The sequence below is a fragment of the Pseudonaja textilis genome, chromosome 1, assembly GCF_049901715.1.
Source record: "Pseudonaja textilis isolate UNSWEBS1 chromosome 1, rPseTex1.2, whole genome shotgun sequence".
NCBI classification, from domain to species: Eukaryota; Metazoa; Chordata; class Lepidosauria; order Squamata; family Elapidae; genus Pseudonaja; species Pseudonaja textilis.
The window spans coordinates 1,119,240-1,145,802 of NC_141990.1; the positions used below are offsets into that span (position 1 = coordinate 1,119,240).

General features: G+C 47.7%; 1 protein-coding gene and 1 long non-coding RNA gene across 2 annotated transcripts; one reads left to right on the forward strand and one right to left on the reverse strand.

Moving 5' to 3' along the window:
- Window positions 1-72: 72 nt before the first annotated feature.
- Window positions 73-20,968, reverse strand: LOC113451723 (dehydrogenase/reductase SDR family member 13-like). The gene is made up of 5 exons (XM_026723118.2): window positions 20,773-20,968; window positions 11,419-11,537; window positions 7,845-7,968; window positions 6,978-7,289; window positions 73-2,929 (listed from the first exon to the last, which is right to left on the reverse strand). Exons 1-5 carry the CDS (start codon window positions 20,912-20,914, stop codon window positions 2,670-2,672), a joined length of 957 nt encoding a protein of 318 aa, XP_026578903.2. The 5' UTR covers window positions 20,915-20,968; the 3' UTR covers window positions 73-2,669.
- On the forward strand, window positions 17,044-25,915 carry LOC113451720 (uncharacterized). The gene is made up of 3 exons (XR_015741714.1): window positions 17,044-17,418; window positions 23,224-23,535; window positions 25,131-25,915. It is a non-coding gene; the product is annotated as an uncharacterized LOC113451720 (long non-coding RNA).
- The last annotated feature ends 648 nt before the right edge of the window (window positions 25,916-26,563 follow it).

The window sequence follows — 26,563 nt, forward strand, 5'->3', positions numbered from 1 at the left end:
TCCTCCTCCTCCCCCCCCCTCCTTTTAGCAAACTCCCCTCCCTCCTAACACTGATGAGAAAAGAGAGATCAACAACTTTATTTTATTTTTATTTATTTATTTTTGTCAATTGCTCACAAGATAATAGGTATAAGTAAAAACATAGTTATGAATAGATGGATAAATATAAGAAAAATAATTAAAAGAAACAACAGGACAGGGACGGTAGGCACATTGGTGCGCTTATGCACACCCCCTACAGACCTCTTAGGAAAGGGGTGAGGTCAATAGTAGATAGTCTAAGATGAAAGTTTTTGGGGAATTTGGGGAAGAAACCACAGAGTCAGGTAGAGGATTCCAGAGACTGACCACTCTGTGGCTGACGTTGTATTTCCTGCAATCAAGTTTGGCGCGATTAACCTTGAGTTGGTATCTATTGTTTGCTCTTGTGCTGTTACGGTTGAAGCTGAAGTATTCATTGACAGGTAGGACAATGCCATGTATGATTTTATAAACTATACTTAGATCGGACCGGTTTGGTGGTTAGTTTTGGTTGTAGTTGTGGTTGTTGTAGTTGAGGTTGTGGTTGTTGTGGGATTTGATTTTGAGCCGATAGGTACTCACTAATTTTTTATTTTTCCAAGAGAGATTAGGGCTGCTTGTATAGTTGTTTCAAAACGTGTTGCTAAGCGTTCTTCTGTCGAGTGAATGAGGGATTCCGTGCTTTCAACTCTGTCAGGCAGGCTACTCAGTTGGTTTAGCTTAGGGGAACATGATGGACATAGATAAAAGAACGTATCTGAAGTTTTAACCATACCAGCTAGGCTTTTGTTTGCGTTTAAGCAGGCAGGGTGGGCTAGGCGGCATTTGATGTAAATTTCGCTTTCATGGATGGTTTCAAGCCATCAGAAGCGTGTGCATGAGTCTGGGAGGTCATTGGTAGAGATATTTTTCTTGTTTTGGTTTGGAGTTTTTGGCTGGCATGGTCAATGGCACACTAAACAATTACAACAGCTAGTTAATGTGATAGGTAGACAGTTACTTAATGAATGTTGGTAATTAATGTTAATTGATATGTTAGAGAACAAATCAAAAGTAAGGTTACTTATTACTAAAAACCAATCAATCAACCAATTGGTTATTCAAATCACTCTAATCAAATAATATTGCTAAGCAACAAACAGCCTAATTTATTACAGTAATTACTAAACACTGGTCAATTAAATTCGCCAAATCACTGATTTTACTAATCAGATATCCAGTAATTACACTACATGCACTAAACACTCCATCATACTAATCCATAAAACAATAAATCAATAAATCATTTGATGAAAATTATTTTAAAGAAATTGACTTGGAGGTACCATTATCTGATCTTTGATATAGGTTTCGAGGTAGAAAGTGGTAAGTTTTGAGGTAATGAAAGTAATGAAGTAGTATTGAGAGTCGGTAAGTAAAGGGTTATTGCTTTGCTTAGCTGTTGCTGATATCGGAGAATAGGTTTATAACCCCTAATAAACTGGCAGGAAGCCTCTTTATCTGGGCTGGAGAAACAGCAGTTTTTTTGTGTCAGGTTTTAACCTACTCAAGCTTCTTTCCTCTTGAAAACAACCAGTGAGCAGCGGTTTACGCTCTCCGTCTTGTTTTGTAGATTGAGTTTTTGAGATAGTAAAGATGCAAAGATGCTGAAGGGTGGGATAAACGGAACAATTCACTGGGAGGCAACAGGACACTTTTTGCGTTGTTTTCCCTCGATGAATGGGATTTCTGGCCCCCTCCTAGTTCATTTAAATACACTTTGTTGCTTTAAGAGCAAGAGGCACGTAGATCGTCTTGCACCGGCAATTCGAACAGTTTATATTTTTACTATGTCGACTCAGCTTTGTACTCCTGGCTTCAATATACTTCCGCTTCAATCGCAGGAAATCAAATTGCTTCCAATCTTCATAGGAGTTCAGTTATAACAAAAGTAAGTTACTGTCCTTTGAAAGAGGGGAGAGTCCGGATTAGCAATTTGGGGAAGAGGGAAGGAGAGGCGGCGAGGGAGGGGGGGTAAGCAGTCTGCTTCACACCCTGGCTGCCAACGTCTGAAGACCGACTCACAGCTCCCGGTGCTCGCGAGGAGGGGATGAATTTCACTGTCTCACCGCCACCGCCATCCACTGCAAGGATGATCGCAGAGTCCCCCAATACGGGCGAGCCCCACCGCCTTACTTTCTAGCAAGGATGGGTCGAGTCGCAGATCGTTCAGCGCTTTTGAATGGAGCGCTTTACCGAGGAATGGCGCTCTTTTCTGGCGTGCTGGCAAGTCTCGGGCATTAGGCTTTCCACCGTGCCGGCTGGACCCGCAGGGATCAGAGAGCTTGTCGCTTGGTGCTGCCCGTGCCCGCCGGAGCTCCTCACGCTGCTGCTACTGCTGCTGCCACTGCCGCCGCCATCTTCCTTTAATTGCTCGATGGACTTGATGGAGTTTGCTTCTTTTATTTAAAAGATTCTTATGCCCAACGCTGGGCAACTCACCACAAATCCCATCACAAATTCCCAGTTTTTAAACTTCTCGGAAATTCAATGCTCAGCCACACCACAACCTCTGGCTAGTTTCCAGATTCCCTGCAGTTTGAGATATCCCAGGTTAATCGAACGCAGGATTTCGGTTACCCAAAACTCCGCCTCTGACCCTTCCCGCCTTAAGTGGTCAGTCCCAGCAGCCTCTCGCTGAATTCCCAGAACTTCTTGGCCAGCTGGTCATCGCGGGCCAGGGGACTGGGCACCTTCGGCTTGCAGTCCACGAAATACCGCCCGCTCAGGCTCTCGATGCCCTCCTCGGTGGCGCAGTAGATGGAGGTCTGGGCGCCCATGCTGCTATCTCGGCTGAACAGCCTCATGAACTGAAAGGACCAAATTATCCACATCGGCAGGGAGCGATTAATTTCAGTTCTAACAAGTCCTGAAAGCAAAAAAAGAGAGTTGGTTGTGTGAATGGCCCAGGACAGAAAGAAGCACCTTCCAGAATGACCCCGATGGAGGAGGAGGAGGAGGAGGAGAAAATCGCAAATGAACCCTTCACACAACACTCATTGCCCATCTGACAGCCTTGGGGCAACTTCTAAATAGTTTTCAGAAGCCCCCATGCTGAAGTGAGTGGGCGATGGTGCAAAGGGAATGTGTGTGTTCGTGTGTGCATCTGCCTGTTGCACACTTGAATCCACTTGTTAGGTGGCTAATAAATTCAAACAGATAATACTACATAATGATCGTCTGTTTGTTCCCCGAGTTGTTTAAAATAGTGCGTATGTGTGTGTGTTGGGTTTGTGTGTGTGCTGTTGCACACTTGACAACGCACAACTGGGTGGCTAACACACCCCAGTGAGTAATAATATAGCTAGTCCTAAGTCCTCAACCCAAAATTTCTATTGCTGAGCAAGACAGCCGTTAAGTGAGTTTTGCCCCATTTTACGACCTTTCTTAACACTATTGTTAAGCGAATCACAGCAGTTGTTACGTTACTAACCCGGTTACATGAACCTGGTTTCCCCCTTGACTTTTTTCATCAGAGGGTCGCAAAAAGGGATCACATGATCCTGGGACACTGCAGCCGCCATAAACTCCCAGAATCCCCCAGCCAAGCTCGGATAGCACCAAGAACCCCACAGTCTCCTCTTCCTCCTCCTCCTCCTCCCTTCTAGCACTGATGATGTTCCCTAGTTGGGTCATGAAAGGTCTGCAAGGAAACCACCCAGCTCAGAGAGCAACAAGGACCCCACAGTCCTCCTCCTCCTCCTCCTCTCTTTCCTCCTCCTCCTCTCTCCCTCCTCTCTCTTCTTCCCAAATCCCACTCCCTACAACGCTGATGATATTACCTAGTTGGGTCATGAAAGGTCCTCCCAGGAAATCACCAAGAAAACCCCCAAAATCAGAGAGTATCCAGGACCACACAGTCCTCCTCCTCCTCCCTCCCTCCCAGCACTGATAATGTTACCTAGTTGGGTCATGAAACGTCTGCAAGAAAACCCCTCAAGCTCAGAGAGCACCACGGACCCCACCCCATTCAAGATCTCGCACAGATACCCTCACTTGCTCCGAAATACAACCAGCTTCTCTTCCAGCAAAAAAATAAAATAAATAAAAAATGCTATTTTTTTGAACTTCTCTTTCTCTCCCTTATCCTCACCCCAGCCCAGAAATGGGGAGGAATAGCCCTTTTCACAAGACCAGGGAAAAAGACTAGGGTAGAGAAAAGACCATGAAAAGACCACGGTGGCGGTAATGGCGACGGCGACACTGCTGCGGGAGGCAGCTCTCTATCATTGTCAAACTTCAGTATTTTAACAGAGTGATGCTTTGAGATGCAGTCCTTGGTATATAGACAGAAGAGCAATGGGGAGAATATTTAGCCCTGGGCTAATCGTTCAGGTACCTGATGTGATTTCCACCCCCGAACGCCCTCACTCTGCTAAACAAATAATTCCCTCCACACTGTCCAACTATGTACTAAGTCTGCATTACTATTACTATTAATCCTCCCATCCTTCCTTTTACCCATTCCCTCCCATTTGTGACTGTATGACTGTAACTTTGTCGCTTGTATCTTTACGATTTATATTGACTGTTTCGTAGTATGATTTGATGGCTTATTGTACCCTCTGACTGTCATTAAGTGTTGTATGTTATGATTCTTGATTCTTAATGAATGTATCTTTCTTTTATGTGCACTGAGAGTATTTACACCAGGACAAATTCCTTGTGTGTCCAATCACATTTGGCCAATAAAGAATTCATTCATTCATTCATTCATTCATTCATTCAATCTATCCATCCATCCATTTATCTATCTTGCCTTTTGTGTGATTTTGAGCAGGGATGAGATTCAAAAATCGCAGCAACCGGTTTGCTGCCCGGAGGGTGTGGTCTACCAGAACTTCCTGTTTCTGGCTTCCGGTGGGCCTCCGGGAGGGTGAAAACAGCCTCTCCCGGGCTCTGGAGGCCCTCCGGAAGCCAGAAACAGGCGCATTTCCAGACTTCCGGAAGTCCCGTTTCTCCCGCTCCCAGAGACTCCGCACTTACTTCCATCGAAAATGGGCCATGTGGAGACTCTGGGGAAGGGAGAGGAGGGGAGGGCTTGGCAAGCCGGTCGGTTGAAATATCGGTTCAGCGAACCAGATGCAAATTTAACACCCGGTTTGCCCGAACTGGTCCAAACCGTTAGAATCCTCCTCGCCCCGTTTGATTTTGAGTGTGTTTTTTCCATGTGATTTTTCCTGCCTTCAGCTCAGAAAAATTAACGGGCCAAATGTCAAGTGGAAATATTTAGCTGCTCATTCCCAGCAGCCTCTCGCTGAATTCCCAGAGCTTCGTGGCCAGCTGGTCATCGCAGGCCAGGGGACTGGGCACCTTCGGCTGGCAGTCCACGAAATACCGGCCGCTCAACCTCTCGATGCCCTCCTCGGTGGCGCAGTAGATGGAGGTCTGGGCGCCAGCTTTGCAATTTCGGATGACCAGCTTCGTGATCCAAATCAACCAAAGTGTCCACCAGGGATGGGAGCGAGTCATTTTGGTGTTAACAACTCTTGAAATCGAAGGCAGAGGGAAAACGCCGGGGATGGAGTGGAGTTGGGGGCGGGGAGAGATCACAAATGCACCATTCGCACAATACGTGTTTCCCACTGGAAACCGTGGCAGTCTTTGGGTAACATGTTTCTTGCAGGCGTTTCATGACTCAACTAGGTAGCAACATCAGTGCTAGAAGGGTTTGCAGAGAAGAGGAGGAAGCAGAAAAGTAGAGGAGCAGGGTGGGTGGGGGAAGGAGGGAAGGAGGAATAGGAGGAAAGGCAGAGTGGGGGAGAAGGAGAAAGGGACGGAGGAGTAGGAGGGGAAGAGGAGGAAACGGATAGCAAAAGGAAGAGGAGGGAGGGAAGAGGAGAGGAAGGCCAAAGGAGGAGGGCAGGGGGAAGAAGAGCAGGAGGGAGGGAGGTGGAGGAGGAGTAAGAGTAAGGAGGTGAAGGGGAGGGAGGGGAGGCACAGGAGTAGGAGGAAGGAAGGAAGGAAGGAGCAGAAAAGGCAGAAGACGAGTAAGAGACTGGGGAAAGTCTCATTCATGTCTTAGGCACGGAGTTGGACTAGAACAGGGGTCACCAACCTTTCGGACCTCAGGGACCCCCAAAGTCATTCTTTTAAATCCCGCGGACGAGAGAGCCTGGGAAAGTCCCCCCAAAAGTCTGCAGGGAAATCCCCCACCCCGTTTTCCTACCGATCGATCGTCCTTTATTTGGGATGGCAGGAGACCGTCTCCAGCTCCGTTCTCAGAGGGAGAGAGAGAGAGAGGAGAGACTTTGGGCTTCGTGCAAGGAAAGCAGCAGAAGCCGCAAAAGTCTTTCTTTCTCTCCCCCAAACTCCACCAGAAATGAGTCTTTGTGAGCCTCTTGGAGCAGGAGGCCCTGCAGGGTCCCAAAGACTCATTTCTGGGGGAGTTTGGGGGGAGAGAAAGAAAGACTTTGGCTGCTTTCCTTGCGTGCAGCCAAAAGCAGAAGAAAAAAGAAGCGGAAAGAAGCAGCCGCTGGCCAGGCCAGGTGCAGGGGGACAGTGGGGCAAGTTCCCCCCCCTCTGCCCTTTCCCCCCTCCCCTCACTACCTCATGTTGTCCGCGGTGCAAGTGACACAAGCCTTGTGTTCCCATGGGCCATGTGGGCGGCACAACCTTGTGTTCCCGCACAACCTGGATTAATTGCTGGGGGGGGGGGGATATTTCTCTGAGGATCCCCCAAAATTTCTCACGGACCACCAGTGGTCCCTGGCCCACTGGTTGGTGACCACTGGACTAGACGATCTCCAAGGGCCTTTCTGGACCTGGGAGGGTGGGAGACGTCTCCCTCCCCAGCTGAGCTCTGCAGACGGGGGGTCGAGGGAGCCCCCAGTGGGAGAGAAATGCCTGGAGGAGCCCCAGACGGACCGGGGGGGGGCCTCCCATCTGGGGTGCCTTGGAGCCGGACTTCCACTCACCTGGATGAACCGCGTAGCAGGTGACGTTGGTTCCTTCCAGCCGCTTGGCCAACTCTCTGGCGTGGAGAATGTTGGCTAGTTTGCTGTTGCAGTATGAAGATAAAACATTCTGCATTCCCTTCCCCGGTTTGTGGATGGTCTGAAAGTCGATCTTCCCAGAGAAGTGTGCTATCGAGGACAGAATTATGATCCGGCTCGGGGCGCAGCGCTTCAGCCGGTCCAGGAGCAGGTGGGTCAGCAGGAAGTGGCCCAAGTGGTTGACCTGGAAGGCCAGGTCAAAGCCATCGTCGGTTTGGCCAGCCTTAAGGACTCCTGCCAGAAAAGTAAGCGGATTACAGATAGTTCTTGGCTTACGATGGATCATTGCGATCGTTCAAGGTTACAACAGACACCCAAAAGGTATCTACCACTCAGTTCCCCCGTAGTCACATGCTTTACGACAGTTTTGCCAAAAAACAAAGTTTCTTCAGCAATAACACTCTGTCGGGATCCCATGGTTCGCTTAACAACCGCCGCAACAAAGATCTTGAAGTCCTAGGGGGGGGTCACAGGGATGACCTGCATTATAACCGTCATGCCATACAACCATAATGGGCAGGCCCCATCACAGTCATAAGTCAAGGACTATCTGTAAAGCATTCAGGTTGATCGAGTGGTTAACTAGAAAACGGAAGGCCATGAGTTCAAATTTCACCTTAGACAGGAAAGCTGACTTTGAGCCAGTCTCTCTCTCTCCGTCCCTCCCTCTCTCCCTCTCAGACCAACCCATCTCACAGGGTTAGAGAAATCCCAGACAATCCCCTCCCTCAATATTCCCCCCTTCCTTCCCCCTCCGGAGACCCTGGGGAGGGTCTGCTCTGGCCCCACCTGCGTTGTTGATGAGGATGTCCAGACGGGGCTCCAATGCTAAGAAGGTCTGCGCAAAAGCTCGCACGGAGCTCAGGCTGGCCAGATCCAGGATCATCAGGATCACCTCCGAGTTCCCGCTTTCCTGGAAAAAGGAGCGGGAGGAATCCTGAACCTCGGGATCCGGTGCGGCTTCAAAGGCAGATCCCGGTTTACTCACCTTCTGCGTAGGTCTGCTCACCTCCTACCATGATTCCCCCAAAATAAAACCCTGTCTTATATTTTTTGCCACCAAAAAAAGGGCACCAGGTCTTATTTTCAGGGGGTGGCTGTCCTCCACTGACTCATCTCACTTGCGTGTGTTCCCCCGCCCTCCTTTTTCCTCCTTTTCAGGAACTTCTCTGGCCCGCAAGGCCTCCTTGAAGGCCTCTGCAGACAATAACAGAGGTCTGGATTGATCCCTGCCGGCTGCAGAAGAAATGGGCTGAGGTGTACAAGGCCTGGCTGCAACTGTCTGAAGGTAAGGAGTAGGACAGCTCCACCTGTGCACCCTGGAGTGGGCGGGGTCTTAATTAGGCCTTATTTTTTTGGGGGGGGAAATAGGACTTATATTGGGCACATGTGTAAAAATCAAGCTAGGTCTTACTTTTGGAGTAGTTTAGTTTACTTTATTGTCATTGCACCTCGTATAACGCAATCCAACACCATCTTCAGTGCACCTCATGACCATGAAAATAAACACAAACACACACCCTTCACCCTCCACACATTGAACCGAAAACCCCTGACACCGCACCAACACTGCACCATACAGCAGAATTCAACAGAGGTCCTGGCCTGGATGGAAGCTGTTTTTTCAGCCTGCTTGTCCTTGTTTTTATTCTCCTGTACCGTCTGCCAGATGGTCATAGTTCAAAAAAAGGGGTTCCCAGGATGAGATGGATCTTTGAGGATGTTTTGAACTTTCTTGAGGCAGCGAGAGCTATAAAGCTCTTCCAAGAGGGGAGAGGGCAACCCAGGATCCTCTGGGCAATGACATTCACCCTCTGGAGTGCTGTCCTATCTGCCCCTGTGCAACTGGCAAACCCTACACAGGTGTGCAGGAAGTTAAGATACCCTCTATTATAATATAGGTCTTATTTTTTGGGAAACATGGTAGCAGTCTCTCTGGGTGGTGCATAATAAAACAAGACAGGCAGGTCCTCGACTTACAACCATTCAAAATTACAAAGCCCCCGAAAAGAAGTGATCGATGGCTGCTCCTCACCCTTTTGACCATTGCAGCATCCCCAAGATCATGTGATCAGAATTTGGGCGCTTGGCAACCAGTGTTATTTCCAATGGTCGTGTGGTTCATGTGATCACAATTGTCCCAAGAGCAAAGCAGAGTCAATGGGGGGGAAAGGAATTCATTTAACCACCGCATGATTTGCTTAACAACTCCAGTGATTTGCTTAATTGAGGGGCTGCCCCAAAGAAGAGGGGCTCAACCTATTCTCCAAAGCACCAGATAACAGATAATCAGAGTTGGAAGGGACCTTGTAGGTCATCTAGTCCCACCCCCCGCCCAAGCGGCAGACCCTACACCATTTCTGGCAGAGGGCAGTCCAGTCTCTTCTTGGAAGCCTCCAGGGATGAAGCTCCCACAACTTCCAAGGGCAACTTCTGTTCCATGGGTTGATGGTTCTCCCTGTCAGAAAGTTTCTCCTTATTTCAAGGTTGAATCTCTCCTGGGTCAGTTTCCACCCATTATTCCTTGTCTGGCCTTCGGGGGCTTTGGAAAATAGCTTGACCCCCTTCTCCTCTCTGGGGCAGCTCCTCAAATATTGGAAGACCACTATCATGTCTCCCCTGGTCCTTCTCTTTACTAGATTAGCCAAACCCAGTTCCTGCAACCGTTCGTTGTATGTTTCAGCCTCCAGTCCCCTCATCCTCCTGGTGGCTCTTCTCTGCACTTTTTCTAGAGCCTCAACATCTTTTTTATAGCGTGGTGACCAAAACTGGAGGCAGGACTCTAGATGTGGCCTTACTAAGGCTTTATAGAGTGGTACCTCCCTTGACCTCGATTGTATCCCTCTGTTGATGCAACTTAAGATTGCATTTGCTTTTTTGGCTGCTGCTGCACACGGCTGGCTCCTATATAGCTGGTTGTCCACTGAGACTCCAAGATCCCTCTCACAGACCCTTCCTGGACCCTGTTTTTGCTGGTAGAGGCACTGAGGGCCAGTCCTTTGCTGTTTCCAGGGTGGCCCTGTGGGCCAGATCTAAACACTCGGTGGCAGTGGTGGTATTCTATGGTTTGGCCTGGTTCAGGCAAACCAATAGTAAAATATGTTACCATTTGGCTGAACCGCTAGTAAAAAAAACAGCTACTGGTTCGGCCGATCCAGTATTTCTTTCTTTCTTTTTTCCTCCCAACGATCAGCTGTGCCGGGATCCCCCTCGCTGTCTTACTGCTTCGCCCAGAAGGAAGGAAATAAGGAAGGAGAGGAAGAGGAAGGAAGAAAAGAAGGAAGGAAGGAGAGGAGGAAGGAGAAGATGACCAGCTGTTCTGATGATCAGCTGTGCCGGGATCCCCCTTGCTGTCTTACTGCTTCGGCCAGGAGGAAGGAAGAAAAGAAGGAAGGAGGAAGGAAGGAGAGGGTGATCAGCTGTTCTGATAATCAGCTGTTCTGGGATCCCCTTCGCTGTTTTACTGCTCCGCCGAGGAGGAAGGAAGGATGGAAGGAAGGAGAGGAGGAGGAAGGAAGGAAAGAGAGGAGGAAGGAAGGAAGGATGACCAGCTGTTCTGATGATCAGCTGTTCCAGGATCCCCCTGTTTTACTGGTTTGCCCAGGAGGAAGGAAGGAAGGAAGGAGAGGAGGAGGAAGGAAGAAAAGAAGGAAGGAAGGAGAGGATGACCAGTTGTTCTGACGATCAGCTGTTCTGGGACCCCCCTTGCTGCTTACTGCTCCGCCCAGGAGGAAGAAAGGAAGGAAGGAGAGGATGACCAGCTGTTCTGATGATCAGCTGTTCCAGGATCCCCCTTGTTGTCTTACTGCTCCACCCGGAAGGAAGGAAGGAAGAAGAGGAGGAAGGAAGGAAGGAGAGGAAGAAGGAAGGAGAGGACAACCAGCTGTTCTGATGATCAGCTGTGCTGGGATCCTTCTCGCTGTCTCACTGCTTTTGCCAGAAGGCTTCCCTGAGGCCCAGGAGGCAAAAGGGGGGCACGCGGTGTGTGTTCTGCGTGGCCCCTCGATGCTCCATTTTTGCCTCCTGGGCCTCAGGGAAGCCTCCTGGGAGCAAAAACTGCCTCTCCGAAGGCTTCCCTGAGGTCCAGAAGGCAAAAAAATCCAGAGCACGGTGGGGGGGGGTGCTGCAAAAAAGCCACGCCCACCCAGTCACATGGCCACACCCACCTAGCCATGCCCACAGGACTAGTAGTAAAAATATTTACATCCCACCCCTGCTCTACGGGCTGGATCTAGCCGTGGGCCTTGAGATTGACACCCCTGAAGTGGGGTATGGCCAAGCCCCTGCGATGCGACTGGAGCACATTAGAATGGTTTGGATATTGAAAAAAAGGTAAGGAGAGAACCACACAGCAGGCTTTTACCCGTCGGATGTTGTACATGGCCGATTTTCCTCTCGCTTTGTCGCGGCATGCCAGAATGACACGGGCACCTCTCCGGGCCAGATCCACTGCTGTGGCCTCCCCGATCCCAGAATTTCCACCTAGGAAAAGCCAGAGAAAGGATTCACTGATATCACCCAGCCATCGATGGGGACCCAGGAGCCAGGTCGGCATTTGTGAGCCTGCAGATTTTGTGGTTTCGCCGACTGATGAATCCAACCGAGCAAGTGTTGTCAAGACAAATCCAATCTCTTAATGCAAAACTTTATTGAGTACATCACGGAATGAAAGCAAAACCGGCTCTGATTAATTCCCACACAAGCCAGAATAGAATAGAGAACAGAAAGGAATAAGAATAGAATGGAGAAAGTGAATAGAATGGAAAATAGAATAGAATATAAAATAGAATTGAATATAAAATGGAATCGAATAGAACAGAATAGAATTCATGAAGCTCTGTAAGCCTAAACTGTATTCGATGGCACCGTGAGAGTTGGAGGAATTATGATTTATCGATAAGAACCTTGAGCGAGGTTTCCTCTAACCTGCTAGGTCTCGAGTGGCGGCTCCAGTGTTGGTCCAAGAAAAGAAAGCTGGCTGTTCGCTTATGTGTTGACTACCGTAACCTTAACGGAATTTGCATAGAAAAACGTGTACCCACTTCGCTTAATTAAGACACGTTGGCTCACCTTGCCAAGCGAAAAATTTTCACTACACTTGATTTGAGAGAAGCGTACTACTGAGTTTGAATTAAGGAGGGAAATGAACGGAAAACTGCAATCAATTGCCCTTTGGGGTGTTTTCAATTTAATGTTCTCCCGTTTGACTCGCAAGAGGCCCCTGTTCATGCAGCTGATAAATGACGTGCTGCATAAACATGTATACAAGGGGGTGTTGTTTTACCTTGACGACATCCTTATCTGTACAGAGACTTTTGAGGAGCATGTGAAATTAGTGCGGTCAGTTTTGAAAAAACTTCAAGCAGCTGAATTGTACGCAAAATTGTCCAAGTGTGAATTTCACCAAGAGAAAATTGACTATTTGGGTTACTGCATATCACAGTAGAGATGGACCTGGAAAAAGTCTGGGACATTTTAGAATGGCCTCCCGTCACACCAGAAAACAACTGCAGAGTTTCCTGGAATTTGCTAATTTTTACTGCCAATTTATCCCAGCGTTTGCAAAGTTTGCATTACCTATTACAAACCTTTTAAAGACTATGGAAGAATTGAATCCAAAGCCCGGTCAACCCTTGCAATGGTCCACGGAACGCCAGGATGCTTTTGAAAAGCTAAAACGACTCTTTGCAGCTGAACCAGTACTAAAGCGTGCAGAGATGGACGCCCCTGTTGCGATCCAGGCCAATACGAGTGACGTGGCGGTGGGGGGGGGGGGGGCGGTGCTACTTCAAGCAAATGAGACTGGAACTTTGCAACCTTGTGCTCACACCTCCCATAAACTAACTGAGACAGAAACAAGATGGGCTATTGGGGAAAAAGAAGTGTTAGCTGTCCGATGGGCATTATTAACTTGCAGGCATTTTCTCGAAGGGGCAAAACACCCCTTTGAGGCGTGGACGGATCATAAAAACTTAAGAGGCTGAAAATTGTCTCCTAAGCAAGTCTGCTGGGTGCAGTACTTTAAGCAGTTTAATTTTTCATTGAAGTATCTCCCGGGGGGGGAGAATTTTACAGCAGATGCTTTATCTAGGTTGCCCCAATATAACAGTGTCTGCCCAGAAATGATCCGTCCTATTGTTCCTACAAGGCAACTGGCTGCCCCAATGGTCACCAAAGCCCAGAAAAAAGGGGATGTTAACCTTTCAAGTGATTTGACTGTACAGTTAAAAGAAGCTTTAAAACTAGATTTGCTTTCCTTTCCCTTCCCTCTTTCTTTCTCGCATCCCTCCCTCTTTTTCTTCTTCCTTTTAAGAGGAAGGAAGGAAGGAAGGAAGGAAGGAAGGAAGGAAGGAAGGAAGGAAGGAAGGAAAGGAGAGCTATCATGCATGTCTATGCTATTCATGGTATATTTTCAGCTGGAACCTCTTTCTACTTAAACCAGGGGTCCCCAAAACATGGCAACTTTAAGACCTGTGGACTTCAACTCATGCCAAACCAATCTGATTTCATTCTTCAACACAGTGACTAAATTAGTAGACCAGCAAAATACTGTGGACGTAATATATTTAGATTTCAGCAAGGCATTCGACGAAGGAGACCACAACCCACTTCTTAGTAAGCTAGAAAAAAGTGGGATAGATAGCTCCACCGCTAGATGGACCCACAACTGGCTGGCAAACCGTACTCAACGAGTAGTCCTTAACGGGTCTAAGTCTACCTGGAGGGAAGGAAGCAGTGGGGTGCCACAAGGTTCCCTCTTAGGCCCAGGACTCTTCAATATCTTCATTCACGACTTAGATGAGGGAATAGAAGGAGAACTTACCAAATTGGCAGATGATACTAAACTGGCAGGAATAGCCAACACCCAGGAAGATAGGCTCAAGATCCAGAGGGATCTTGACAGACTCGAACCCTGGGCCGTATCTAATAAAATGAAAATCAATATAGAGAAAAGTAAAGTCCTACATTTAGGCAAGAAAAACCAAAAGGACACATGTAGACTGGGTGAAACCAGGCTCAATAGCAGGAACTGGGAGGGGGATCTTGGAGTCTTAGTGGACAACCAGCTAAGTAGGAGCCAGCCACGTGCAGCAGCAGCAGCCAAAAAAGCCAATGCAATCCTAAACTGCATTAACAGAGGGATACAATCGAGATCAAGGGAGGGACTAATCCCACTCTACAAAGCCTTAGTAAGGCCACACCTAGAGTCGTGCATCCAGTTTTGGTCATGACACTATAATAAAAAGAAGTTGAGACTCTGGAAAGAGTGCAGAGAAGAGCAACCAGGAGGATGAAGGGACTGGAGACTCAAACGTACAATGAACGGTTGCAGGAACTGGGCCTGACTAGTCTAGTGAAGAGAAGGACAAGGGGAGACAGGAGAGCATCTTCCAATATTTGAGGGGCTGCCCCAGAGAGGAGGAAGAGGGTCAAGCTGTTTTCTAAAGCTCTTGTAGGCCAGACAAGGAATAATGGATGGAAACTGAACAAGGAGAGGTTTAACCTGCAAACAAGGAGAAACTTTCTGACAGTGAGAACAATCAACCCATGGAACAGCTTGTCCTCAGAAATTGTGGGATTTCTGGTCTGCAGAGCTTCGGAGCAGGCAGGAATCTGCAACTGTACGTGGTTTCTGCCTGTGTTCACTGCCCGAGTTCCCCGAGCCATCCGGCTTCGGGGCTAAGCCACCTCCATAGAAGGTGGCAAAGACAGGAGGGCTCTGGCAGGGTCAAGAGACATCGCACCTCTCTTCCCTAGCTGGCTAAACCCCCTTTTCCCAAAGGCAGCTGAGCGGCGGTCAGCAATGGCCGCCACAAAGAAGAGCTCAGCCGGAAAAAGAAAGTGCAGGAGGAGCTGTGAAGAAATGAAAGTGATCTTTGCTGACTGGGACAAAGTAACAGTGAAAGTACCCTGGAACTTAAAACTTACTAAAGATACATCATTCCCAGACTGTGCTAAGCGGCGAATGGAAATTAAAGGGAAAACTTTTTTTCTTTTCACTCTCCTTCCAAACGTAACAGCGATAGAACTTTGTGAGAAATCGGAAAACCTGCATTGGAGGTATGCTAAATACTAATGGCTAAATGCTAATGCTAAAGGGATATGGATTTCTGAATATTTAAAGAATTTTTTTTTGTGCTCTAAGTGGGAAGGGAGAGGGAAAAAATTGGAGTAGAATTTGAAAATAAGGAGCAGACTGCCTAGAATTTTAAAGAGCTATTTGAACATTAATAAGACTTCAAAAAGATATATCTTAATTGGATCTTTGTGATTAAACAGCAACCCCAGAAAAGGAAATGGAAGAAAGAAAAAAGTGCTAAAAGAAATAGTTTATTTGGATTGTTTGGTGACTTTGGAACCTTTGAGAATTATTCTTGATTAAAAGCGCTTAGGTGGTTGTTTTGGAAAAAAAAAATCTCTTTATAATGGCATTGTTTGTGGATGAATTAAAAACTGAATATCAAAAATATAAAGAAGAAGAACAAGAATGGAAAGATACTTTGGGCACTCTTTTTCAATTTCTAGAAATGGTGGTATGTACTTATGGAAAATTGATTGCGCAGCAGGACGATTGGGATAAAGAAGAAGCCATCTTTGATGAACAAGTGATTCTATTTGGGGAGGAGGAGAAAAAGGAAAAGAAAAGGGGAACTTTAAGACTTGAAAAAACAACCAAAAAAGACAAAAATGAGTTGAAAGGTGGATACAAGGTTAGAAAACAACAGAAAGAGGGAAACCAGAGGAAGAAAAGGGAGGTGAAGAGACAAAGGGGTAAAAAGGGTAAGGAGAAGAATAAGCAAGGGAGAAAGGAAAGGATGAGAAGCCTTAATGATGGGAAGCAAGATTTAAAGAAACAAAATTCATTTAGAGACAATGGGTAAATTCAATTGAAAAAGGGATTCTGTAAGGTACATAAGATTGTGTTTTTATAGGTGTCTTTAGAATAAAATGTTTAAGATATAAATGAGTAGTAATATGTATGATTAATTTTTTAATGGTATTGATAGTGGTCCTAGCTATATTATATACCTATAAATCTGTTTCAGCTAAATAGGAGCCAGCATTGTGCAGTAGCAGGACCCATAAAAGCTAATGCAATCCTAAGCTGCATTAACAGAGGGATGCAATCGAGATCAAGGGAGGGACTAATACCACTCTATAAAGCCTTAGTAATGCCACACCTAGAGTAGTGCATCCAGTTTTGGTCATGACACTATAGAAAAGATGTTGAGGCTCTAGAAAAAGTGCAGAGAAGAACAACCAGGAGGATGAGGGGACTGGAGACTCAAACATACAACGAACGGTTGCAGGAACCGGGCCTGGCTAGTCTAGGGAAGAGAAGGACCAGGGGAGACAGGAGAGCATCTTCCAATATTTGAGTGGGTTCCACAGGGAGGAGGAAGGTAGTCAAGCTGTTTTCTGAAGCTCTTGTAGGCCAGACAAGGAATAATGGATGGAAACTGAACAAGGAGAGGTTTAACCTGGAAACAAGGAGAAACTTTCTGACAGTGAGAACAATCAACCCATGGAACAGCTTGTCCTCAGAAATTGTGGGAGCTTCATCCCTTGAGATTTTCAAGAAGAGATTGGACTGCCATTTGTCAGAAATGGTGTAGAGTCTCCCGCTTGGGCGGGGGGTTGACTAGATGACCTGCAAGGTCCCTTCCAACTCTGATTATCTGTAATCTGAATTCTCCAGCCAGCATAGAATTCTGGGAGTTGAAGCCCACAAGTCTTAAAGTTGCCAAGTTTGAAGACCTCTGACTTAAACCTTAGTACAACACCCAGGTATTTAAAGCCATTAAACATCTTGGATTAAACTTGAAACTTTTTGCATACTTGTACTTAAACAGAAAGAATTTTATTTTAACGCATACGGCTTCAATTCCAACGCTACTTTTTATGAAGACCAAGTCAAGAAAAGGAGGTTGGAAACAAAGCAAAGGCTAACCTTCTCATTCTTTCTAACCCCTTCTAAATGGCAAGGAGAAGTGAGCCCTTCTACTTGCCATTTTATTACCAAGAATTTACCACCATCTTCAAATGAAAAAGTTGCCTTCCAACAACGAGTCTGCAAACTGCCTGAATAGTAACACAGCACATCATTTTCCTATGTTAAATATCGAACCACCAAAGTGGAAGAGGGAAAATATTTGTGAGAAATATTCACCCTGCTTTTTTGCTTGTCAAATTAAAAAGGCCATTGGAGTTTAGACCTGCCCACGGGGGCCACTCCATAAAGGTTGTGACAGCAGTGGAAGTCCTGAAGCAGCAGCTTGGCAAACGGCTGAATAGCCTGAATTACACTTTGGAAATTGTGTAATGTGCGCTCTGAAATTGCGCAAATGAATGAGACCTAAAGGTAAGCCGTTCTCTACAAAATCCACTCCGAACTTACGACATTAAGCCTGACATGAAAAAGCAGAGCAGCTTACTTGTTTTGAAGAGGAGGATATAGAATAAAAAAAGAAGATTGGCTCCAACGGTTTGAGGAGACTGCATGGTTTTGTTTACCTGGAACAATCAATACTGTATTAGCACCAAATGTTCTTTTGGCACAGCACTGAATCCAGGAATGGCTGGATGCTCCCAGGAGCCTGCAGGGAGGCCCCAAATGGCTCCTAGCAAGACTCCCTGGAGCCTCCTGGGAGCAAAAACGGTGTGTGTGTGTGTGGGGGGGGTGTCCAGCATCACCCCACCCCTGTTTTTGCTCCCAGGAGACTACCCTACACTAATCTGGGAGCCAGACGAACCTCGTGGGGCCTCCCGGGAGGGGCGGGGCGGATGAGGTCAGCTGTTCTTCAGAACTACTGGTTGGCCAAACTGGGTATAAGTTTAACATCCGGTTCGCTCGAACCAACCCAAACCGGTAGAATCCCACCCATGTCTATCCCAAAATTTTCTGGCTTGCCAAGAAGTAAGTTGTGGTCTACTTTGTCGAATGCCTTGCTGAAGTCTAAGAATGTGAAGTCCACAGCATTTTTCTGACCTGCTAATTTGAATGAAATAAGATTTGTTTGGCGTGATCTGTTTTTGATGAAGCCATCTTGGCTTTGGGTTATGAGCCTGTTTGCTTTTAGGTGTTAACGGATTTGTTAATGATCTTTTCCAAGACCTTCCTAGGTATTGGGGTCAGGCTGATTGGCTTGTAATTTCCTGGATCTGTTTTCTTTTCTTTTTTTCTCCTTCCTTTTTTGAAGTTGGGAACCAAATCGGCTCTTTTCCAGTCCTCTGGTTGTTCCCTTGGGTCCAAGAACGTTGAAAGGTATCCTTCAAGGGTTCTGAGATCATACCTGCCAATCCCTTCATCATTCTGAGATGTAGTCTGTCAGGACCCAGTGATGTGAATCCATCTAGAGCGGACAGACAGGTGTTCTCTTACTTTATTTTTGCATATTGTCATTTCCTAACCTGTCATTTATGCTTCTGTTTCTGCTAAGGTGAATAGTGTTGTTTTTGGATGAAGACAGATGTGAAGTATGAATTAAGCAGTTACGATTTCTTTCTACTGCCCATTATTTCTTGGACTGGTTGCCTTTTTTCTTGGTTTTTTTAAAAAAAGTTTTTAAAAATTGTTTTTGACATCTGTTGCAAGTTTAAATTCATCCACAGCTTTCCTAACTTATCTTTGCAGGTTTGGGCTATTTGTTGGTATCCTACCTTAGTTATGTGTCCCTCTCACTCTTCATTTTTTGTATTTGTCCTTTTTTCCCACCTCTCAGTTCTTTGTTGGGTTTTTTTCCCTTGGTTTTCTTTTTCAGTGGTATTGTGTTGGACTGGGCTTTTATGATAATATTTTTCAGTGTTTCCCAGGCTTTGAATGGCTTTCCCTCCCTTTAAGATTTCATCCATGGAATCCTTTCTCTCTGAGTTTGTTAATATCAGCTCCTTCAAAATTTAAAACAAAAAACGCTGGCGTGATTATGTTCTGTTGCTTCTGTCTGCTTTATGTTGAATTGTAATATGACATGGTCACTCTCCTCTAAAGTTCCTGCAACTTCGATTCCCTCTACCACTTCTTCTCTATTGCTAAGATAAGGACCAGTCTAGCTGTCCCTCTAGTTGCCTCCTCTAGCTTTTGTGTGATGAAGTTGTCAGCTGGTTGGGAATCCGTTCGATCGCCCATTGGTTGCAGAATTTGTCTCCCAGTTGATGCCAGGATAGCCAAACATTAATACTCCGTGCTGTGTTTCTTAGATACGCTGGTTATCTGACGAGCAAAGTGTTCATCTGTTTCCTCTGCTTGGTTGGCTGTCCTGTAGTATACGCCTATAGCCATGTCATTCTTTCCCTCCCCCTTTTGTGTTGACCCCTATGGATCATAGGAGGTTTTCACCCTTGGTTGGTGCATCTCTGTGGACACAAAGTGACCTCTTACATACGATGCAACTCCACCTCCTCTTTTGTTAGATCGGTTCCTTTTGAATAGTTTGCGTCCTTTTATCGGTAAATTCCGATCGTGAGTTTCATCCCACCAAGTTTCTCTAATGGCGGCTGTATCCTACTTGCTCTCTGACCCCAGTATTTCAAGTTCACCCTGTTTGTTCCCTAAACTTTGACCGTCAGGGGCCTCTTGGGCTGACCCCCGGGAATGCTTCCTGCACTTTGCACCTGAGCTTTTCTCCTTTCTCTTCACCCCCCACTTCCTTACAGGATGGGTTACCTAGTAGTTTTCTCTTGGTATTAGCTTCCAAAGGGGGTGAAGATTGCGTCCTCCCCCCTCCCAATTGTAGCGTAAAGCCCTTCCGACAACACGAGCCGGTTCTTTTTCCGAATATATTCTTCCCAGTTCTTGTGAGGTCCGCTCCATCCCTCGCTAGCAGCCCTTCGTGTAGGAAACGCAGACCAGGGTCTGGGAAACCAGAGTTCTCTTCGTTACATCAGTTTTTCAGCCAGGGGTTTGTTTCTCAATTCCTCCGCTCCCTCATTGGATGTTGGCCTTTTAATCGGAAGGGAGTTGCTTGTTTCCCACTTCACAAGTTAAGCAATAAAGGGCTCCAATGCAAGAAGCTTCTCTCCAGCCTGGGGGCGGGGGGGACGACAGGACGTGGGGCAGCCAAAGCTTAAGCCAGGGACGAAGAGAAGTGACCCCGGACCCCCACGGAAAACGAGCCCGGGGCAGCCCGAAAAGCCGGTTTGCAGCCGCCTCCTGTGCCAAAGAACCGCCAGGAATCGGGGCCGCTATGCTAGCAAAAGTCCATTCTTTGGTGACTGATTCTTTGATTGTTCTGTCAGAAAATTCCTCCTTAGTTCCAGGCTTTGACTTCCATTACAACCAGTCCTCCCAGTTACAACTCTCGCAGCCTCTCCGCGGTCACAGGATCAGAATCCGGACGGCTCGGTTCGGCCTCGGTTTCTTCCCCTTTTTCTGCCCGGATTTCCTGGGTTGTGGCGAAAGGGCCTTTGGGTCAAGCAGGGCCTGGGTGGGCGGAATCTCCGCGGACAAACCCGGTTTAGCGTTGACTCGCGTCTCCCTCGGACGCTGCGCTGCGCTTTTGGCCTCCCCTCCCCCCCGCGAGTTCGGTCCTCCGCGGAGCCTTTGAAGTTGGGGGGGGGGGAAGCGAAGAGAGAGAGCGAGAGAGGGAGGAAGAGAAAGAGAGAGAGAGAGAAAGAGGAAAAAGAGAAAGAAAAAAAAAGAAAGAGAGAGGGGGAGGGAGAGGAAGAGAAAGAAAGAAAGAAAGAAAGAAAGGGAACAAGCCCCCGCCCCCCAGCCCACCTGTGATGAGCACCGTCTTGCCCCGCAGGCTGACCGTGTTCCGGCACCGGGTGGCCGCCACGAAGGTGTAGTAGACCAGCGCGTAGAGCCCCAGCAGCAGCGCCGCGCCGGCCCCCAGCGCCCCCGCCGCCGCCGCCTCCATGGCCCGATCTCCGCTGGAGCCGCGACCGCTTCCCTTTTAAGGCCGATCGCCCCCGCCCCACCCCGCCCCTGCCTGGGACAGCACCGCCCGCCCGCGGCTCTGCCGGACTCTCGCGCTCCGCTCGCCCGCTCGCCCTGCCTTCTCCCGGGGGTCTCCCGTCCCGCGTCCGCCAGCAGCCGCCCCTCTTTCGTCTTCCAGTCATCCCGCTCCTGGGGAAGGAAGGGAAAGGAGGAGGGAGGGAGGGAGGGGAAGAAGGAAAAGGAGAGGGAAGGTGGAAGGAAGGAAAAGGAGGAGGGAGGGAGGGAAGGAAGAAGGAAAAGGAGAGGGAAGGAAGGAAGGGAAAGGAGGAGGGAGGGAGGGAGGGAAGAAGGAAAAGGAGAGGGAAGGAAGGAAGGAAAAGGAGGAGGGAGGGAGGGAAGAAAGAAGGAAAACGAGAAGGGAGGAAGGGAAAAAGGTGATAGGAATGAGAAGGGAGGGAGGGAGGGGAAGAAGGAAAAGGAGAGGGAAGGAAGGAAGGAAGGTGGAAGGAAGGAAGGAAGGAAGGAAGGAAGGAAAGAAGGAAGGGAGGGAGGGAGGGAGGAAGGAAGGAAGGAAAAGGAGGAGGGAGGGAAGAAAGAAGAAAACAAGAAGGAAGGAAGGAGGGGAAGGAAGGAAGGAAAAAAGTGATAGGAATGAGAAGAAAGGGGAGAAGGGAGGAAAACGAGAAGGAAAGGAGGGAGGGAGGAAAAAGAAGGAAAATGAGAAGGAAGGAAGGAAGGAAGGAAGGAAGGAAGGTGATAGGAATGAGAGGGGAGGAGAGAAGGGAGGAAGGTGTTTTGACGCGGCCTTTGCGGGCAAGGAGAAACTAGGTATGGGTAAAGCCAGCCCCTCTTTAAAAGACGGGCAGGAACCATCCTTGGCCAGAACCAGGTTTGTCGGGATGGGTGGCTCTTCTGGGCTGGAGGTGCCCGCGGAGTCTCCCTCCCTGCTGGGGAGCAGCGCCTGTTTCTGCCTGGCTCGGCCCTTGAAGGAGCTTTTTTCCCCACCTCAAATGAAGAGAGACTGTTTCGGAAGGGAAGGGAAGACTCTCCTTTGTGATTCATTATTTTTGATTTTGTCTATCCTATGTGACTGTTCCCGCTTACACCCCGGAAAAAACCCCCTGGGTTCTAGCAGCAAGCACCGCGCCTTTAAGGTAGGAGACCTTGTATTTGCAAAAAACTTTTCAGGGGATCCCCTCTGGATTCCTGCTCAAATATCTCAAGTCACGGCCCCCCCGCTCCTACCGCCTACTGACCAATGTGGAAACACCACATTGACCAGCTACGCTCCAGACTGACCACAACTTCCATCCCTGACCCCAGCCTCGACACCAGGGGGGGGAGGGGAAGCCGTGAGTCCTGAAATAGAACCAACACCTGTTCATTCAGAACTAACCCTGAGATCACCACATCATAGCTTACAATACTCACCAACTGTAGTTGAACCCGGGCAAACCAACTCTTCACCAAGAAGCAGCAGCCAAGCCGGTTCAGCGACCCAGGGGGGCCATCGCAGTAGCAACGGAGCTGAGGACTCGATCACCCCGAGGTCACCGGAGGAGAGTCCCAACTATGGCACCGGTTCACCGCTCCAGTTAGATCCAGCAAGCAGTCCGTCTGAACCCGAAATTGAACACGGACAATTGGAATTACGCAGGTCAGGTAGACAGGTACGAAGACCCGCCTACCTGCGAGACTACATAACTCCGCCCCTTAAACGGAACCGAAGAGGGGAGGGGTGTTCCGGACTAGCAGGCTCGAAAGCCTGCAACTCTGATTGGCCCGCGAATAGCGGATCGTGATTGGTCACCGCAGACTGATCGGATTGGCTAGTAAACGGGCTGCCGTGATTGGCCCAGCCAAGCGCGGCAAACTCCAATCGCCTTCATTGGCTGCCTGGCCGCAGCCAGTCCTATATAAGGGGCTGCTGCGGCTGGGATCTTTCACTCAGATCTGAAGTCACTAATAAAGAGCTGTTGTTGCTATCTGAGTCTTGTCTCCGTTCTTGGACCCATCCTCCCAGAGTTAACATAACCCACACGATTTTATATCCTTTTCTTGAGGTGGTTGTTAAGTGAACCGATTGTTCACTATCAGGTGTTTTTGTTGAAAACTGCATTTTTTGACAAAAATGTCATAAATCGTGATCACCTGACAGGTTGCCAGGTACCCAGAATGCAATCATGCTGCCGCAAGGGGGAGCCATTGAAACGTTGGAATTGGATTGTAATCGTGAAGTGACCTGTCGTAAGCCGAGGACTGCCTGTAACCCGCTTACTTTTCTGGCAGGGGTCTTTACGACTGGCCAAACTGCTGACGGCTTTGACCAGGCCTTCTAGGTCAACCACTTGGGCCACTCCCTGCTGACCCACCTGCTCCTGGACCGGCTGAAGCGCTGCGCCCCGAGCCGGATCGTAATCCTGTCCTCGACTATGCATATCTTTGGGAAGATCGACTTTCGGACCATCCACAAGCTGGGAAAGGGGTTTTGGGAGATGCTAATGTCCTACAACAGCAGCAAACTAGCCAACATTCTCCACGCCAGAGAGTTGGCCAACCGGCTGGAAGGAACCAACGTCACCTGCTACGCGGTTCATCCAGGTGAGTGGAAGCCAGCTCCAAGGCCCCCCAGATGGGAGCCCCACCCAAGTCTGTCTGGGGCACCGCCAGGCATTTCTCTCTCAGTAGGGCCTCCCCAACCCCAGGGGTGGGATTCAAAATTTTTAACAACCGGTTCTGTGGGCGGGGCTAGGTGGGTGTGGCCATATGACTGGGTGGACGTGGCTTTTTTTTCAGCACCCTCCCGGTGCTCCATTTTGGGGCCTCGGGGAAATCTAGTGGATGAGGCAGTAAGAGAGCGAGGGGGATCCTGGCGTGGCTGATTGTTGAAACAGCTGATTGTTGGAACAGCTGATTGTCGGGGAGAAAAAAAGAAATACCTTAAGGAGCGACTGGGCAGGGAGAATGCAATCAGCTATGTCGCATGTGCGCGATAAGGACTGACTGGGCGGGGAGGGGAGGGGCGGGTGGGGAGGAGAATTGAACTACTGGCAGATGGCAGTCAGCAGAATTAGCCAGCAATACTGCATTCTAACCACTGTGCCACCATGGCTTGATGTTGTTGGTGCCAGTACCCGCCAGTTAGATTCCTTGTCCCTCCTGGATGTTGAAAGACTATACTTCTATAATGCTGTTCTATACTTTAATCATGTGGGTTTGCGCGGGGAATAGCTAGATCTAGTTTTGCCCTCATCAGTGCCAAAACGACGTACTCAATAAAGTTTTGCATTCAGAGATTGGATCGCCTCAAACCTGCTTTCTTTGCTTGGATTCATCAGTTGGAACGTTGACGTTTAAACCTCTGGTCTCGGTGATGGACCCAGATTGGATCCTGCAACATTATCTTGGGACATGTATATTCACCTTCATTTGTGGAGGGGATCCTTCCGAACTGGTTCAAACAGCTCTGCCCGGCAGTGGACCTTGGGTCTGAGTCCTCGGCCGACGGTGATTCCTGGAGGGGATTCTTCCATCTTTTCCAGTCTTCCAAATCCCCTTGACCAACCAAATTTGGCTCCATCTGGCAAAGCCATTTTCCGCACGTTGGGGATCACGGGCGGCAGCATCGGTTCCCGTCCACAGCAGCTTTGGGTCAGATGCTGCGCTTGGCTGCTCCAGGCTCCCTTTCGAGTTCCCCCTTCACCCTGGTGTCTTCCATCTCGTCCTTTTCCCTTTCTGGGACAGACAAGTTTGCACAACTCGCAGCTTCCCTGGTACTGTGTTTCCCCCAGAATAAGACCCTGTCTTAATATTGCTTAGGGCAACTCGAAAACAGGCATAGGAATGCTTTATGAGTTGACATGCACTATCTTAACTAACTCAGGGAACAGACAGGAGATCATTATGTGGTATTATCTATTTGAATCTATTAGTCATGCAATGGCAATGGATTATAAGTGTGCAATGCAGCACACAGATGTATACACACAAGCAAACATGCACACTCCCTTCATCATTGCACACTCACTTCATTCTTGGGTCTTCCAAAAAATATTCAGAAGTTGCCCCAAGGCTGCCAAAGGGGCAACAGGGGTTGTGCGAAGGGTTCATTCGGGATCTTCTTCTCTTGAGTCACCCTGGAAGGTACTTCCTTCCATCCAGGGCCATTCACACAACCAACTCTGTTTTGCTTTCAGGATCTGTTAGAACCGAACTTGGTCGCTCTTTTCCACGATGGGTATTTCAGGTGTTTGGGTTCATGAAGACATCAAGAGACCATCAGTAATGGTGGTTCTGAAGTCTGGATTGTTACATACAATCACCATACAAGACACCAACTCAACTGATTTTCGAATGTGGTAAATGTAATTTATATATGATTTAATTGATACATTAGTAAATATTGAAGTTTATATTTGGTTATAGCACAAAAAAAGGAGGTGATAATTATTTAGGTATTGATATTTGATTATAGGCGTGGATTATATTGACTTAAATAATTGTGACTAATTGTGATTACTACAGATTAACTAATTAATTATTGTATAGCAAGGTTGACATATTTTCATTTAGATTTGTAAGTATTTGAAATATTATCTTATAACACTATTTTGAAATTAGGGATTTTATAACATTTATAGATACACGGCTCAAAAAAATAAAGGGAACTCTTAAACAGCACAATGTAACTCCAAGTCAATCACACTTCTGTGAAATCAAACTGTCCAGTGTATATAGCTTAATAATATTTAAATTTAAATAGAGGAATTTGATATATTACTAAGATCTACAAATCCAGGAATTTGATTTAGAAAATAGTTCTAAAATTGTTCTGGAGAACATACACTGCTCAAAAAAATAAAGGGAACACAAAAATAAGACATCCTAGATCTGAATGAATGAAATATTCTTATTAAATACTTTGTTCATTACATAGTTGAATGTGCTGACAACAAAATCACACAAAAATTATCAATGGAAATCAAATTTACCAACCCATGAAGGTCTGGATTTGGAGTTACACTCAAGATTAAAGTGGAAAAAAACACTACAGGCTGATCCAACTTTGATGTCATGTCCTTAAAACAAGTCAAAATGAGGCTCAGTCGTGTGTGTGGCCTCCATGTGCCTGTATGACATCCCTACAACGCCTGGGCATGCTCCTGATGTGGTGGCAGATAGTCTCCTGTGGGATCTCCTCCCACTCCTGGATTAAAGCATTAAAGCATCCTCCTGGACAGTCTGTGGTGCAACGTGGCGTTGGTGGATGGAGAGAGACATGATGTCCCAGATGTGCTCAATTGGATTCAGGTCTGGGGAATGGGCGGGCCAGTCCATAGCATCAATGCCTTCATCTTGCAGGAACTGCTGACACACTCCAGCCACATGAGGTCTAGCATTGTCATGCATTAGGAGGAACCCAGGGCCAACTGCACCAGCATATGGTCTCACAAGGGGTCTGAGGATCTCATCTCGGTACCTAATGGCAGTCAGGCTACCTCTGGCAGGCTACCCCTGGCCGCCTCCACGTCTCCTGATGTACTGGCCTGTCTCCTGGTAGTGCCTCCATGCTCTGGATACTACGCTGACAGACACAGCAAACCTTCTTGCCACAGCTCGCATTGATGTG

What these genes read in the sequence shown, in the direction of transcription:
- LOC113451723 (XM_026723118.2), bottom strand. Translation starts at nt 20,914, where the DNA reads ATGGAGGCGGCGGCGGCGGGGGCGCTGGGGGCCGGCGCGGCGCTGCTG. An exon ending in CAAGACGGTGCTCATCACAG is followed by an intron (nt 11,538 to 20,772) that starts GTGGGCTGGGGG and finishes GGCTTTTCCTAG; the next exon opens with GTGGAAATTCTGGGATCGGG. An exon ending in CTGCTACGCGGTTCATCCAG is followed by an intron (nt 2,930 to 6,977) that starts GTGAGTGGAAGT and finishes TTTTGCTTTCAG; the next exon opens with GACTTGTTAGAACTGAAATT.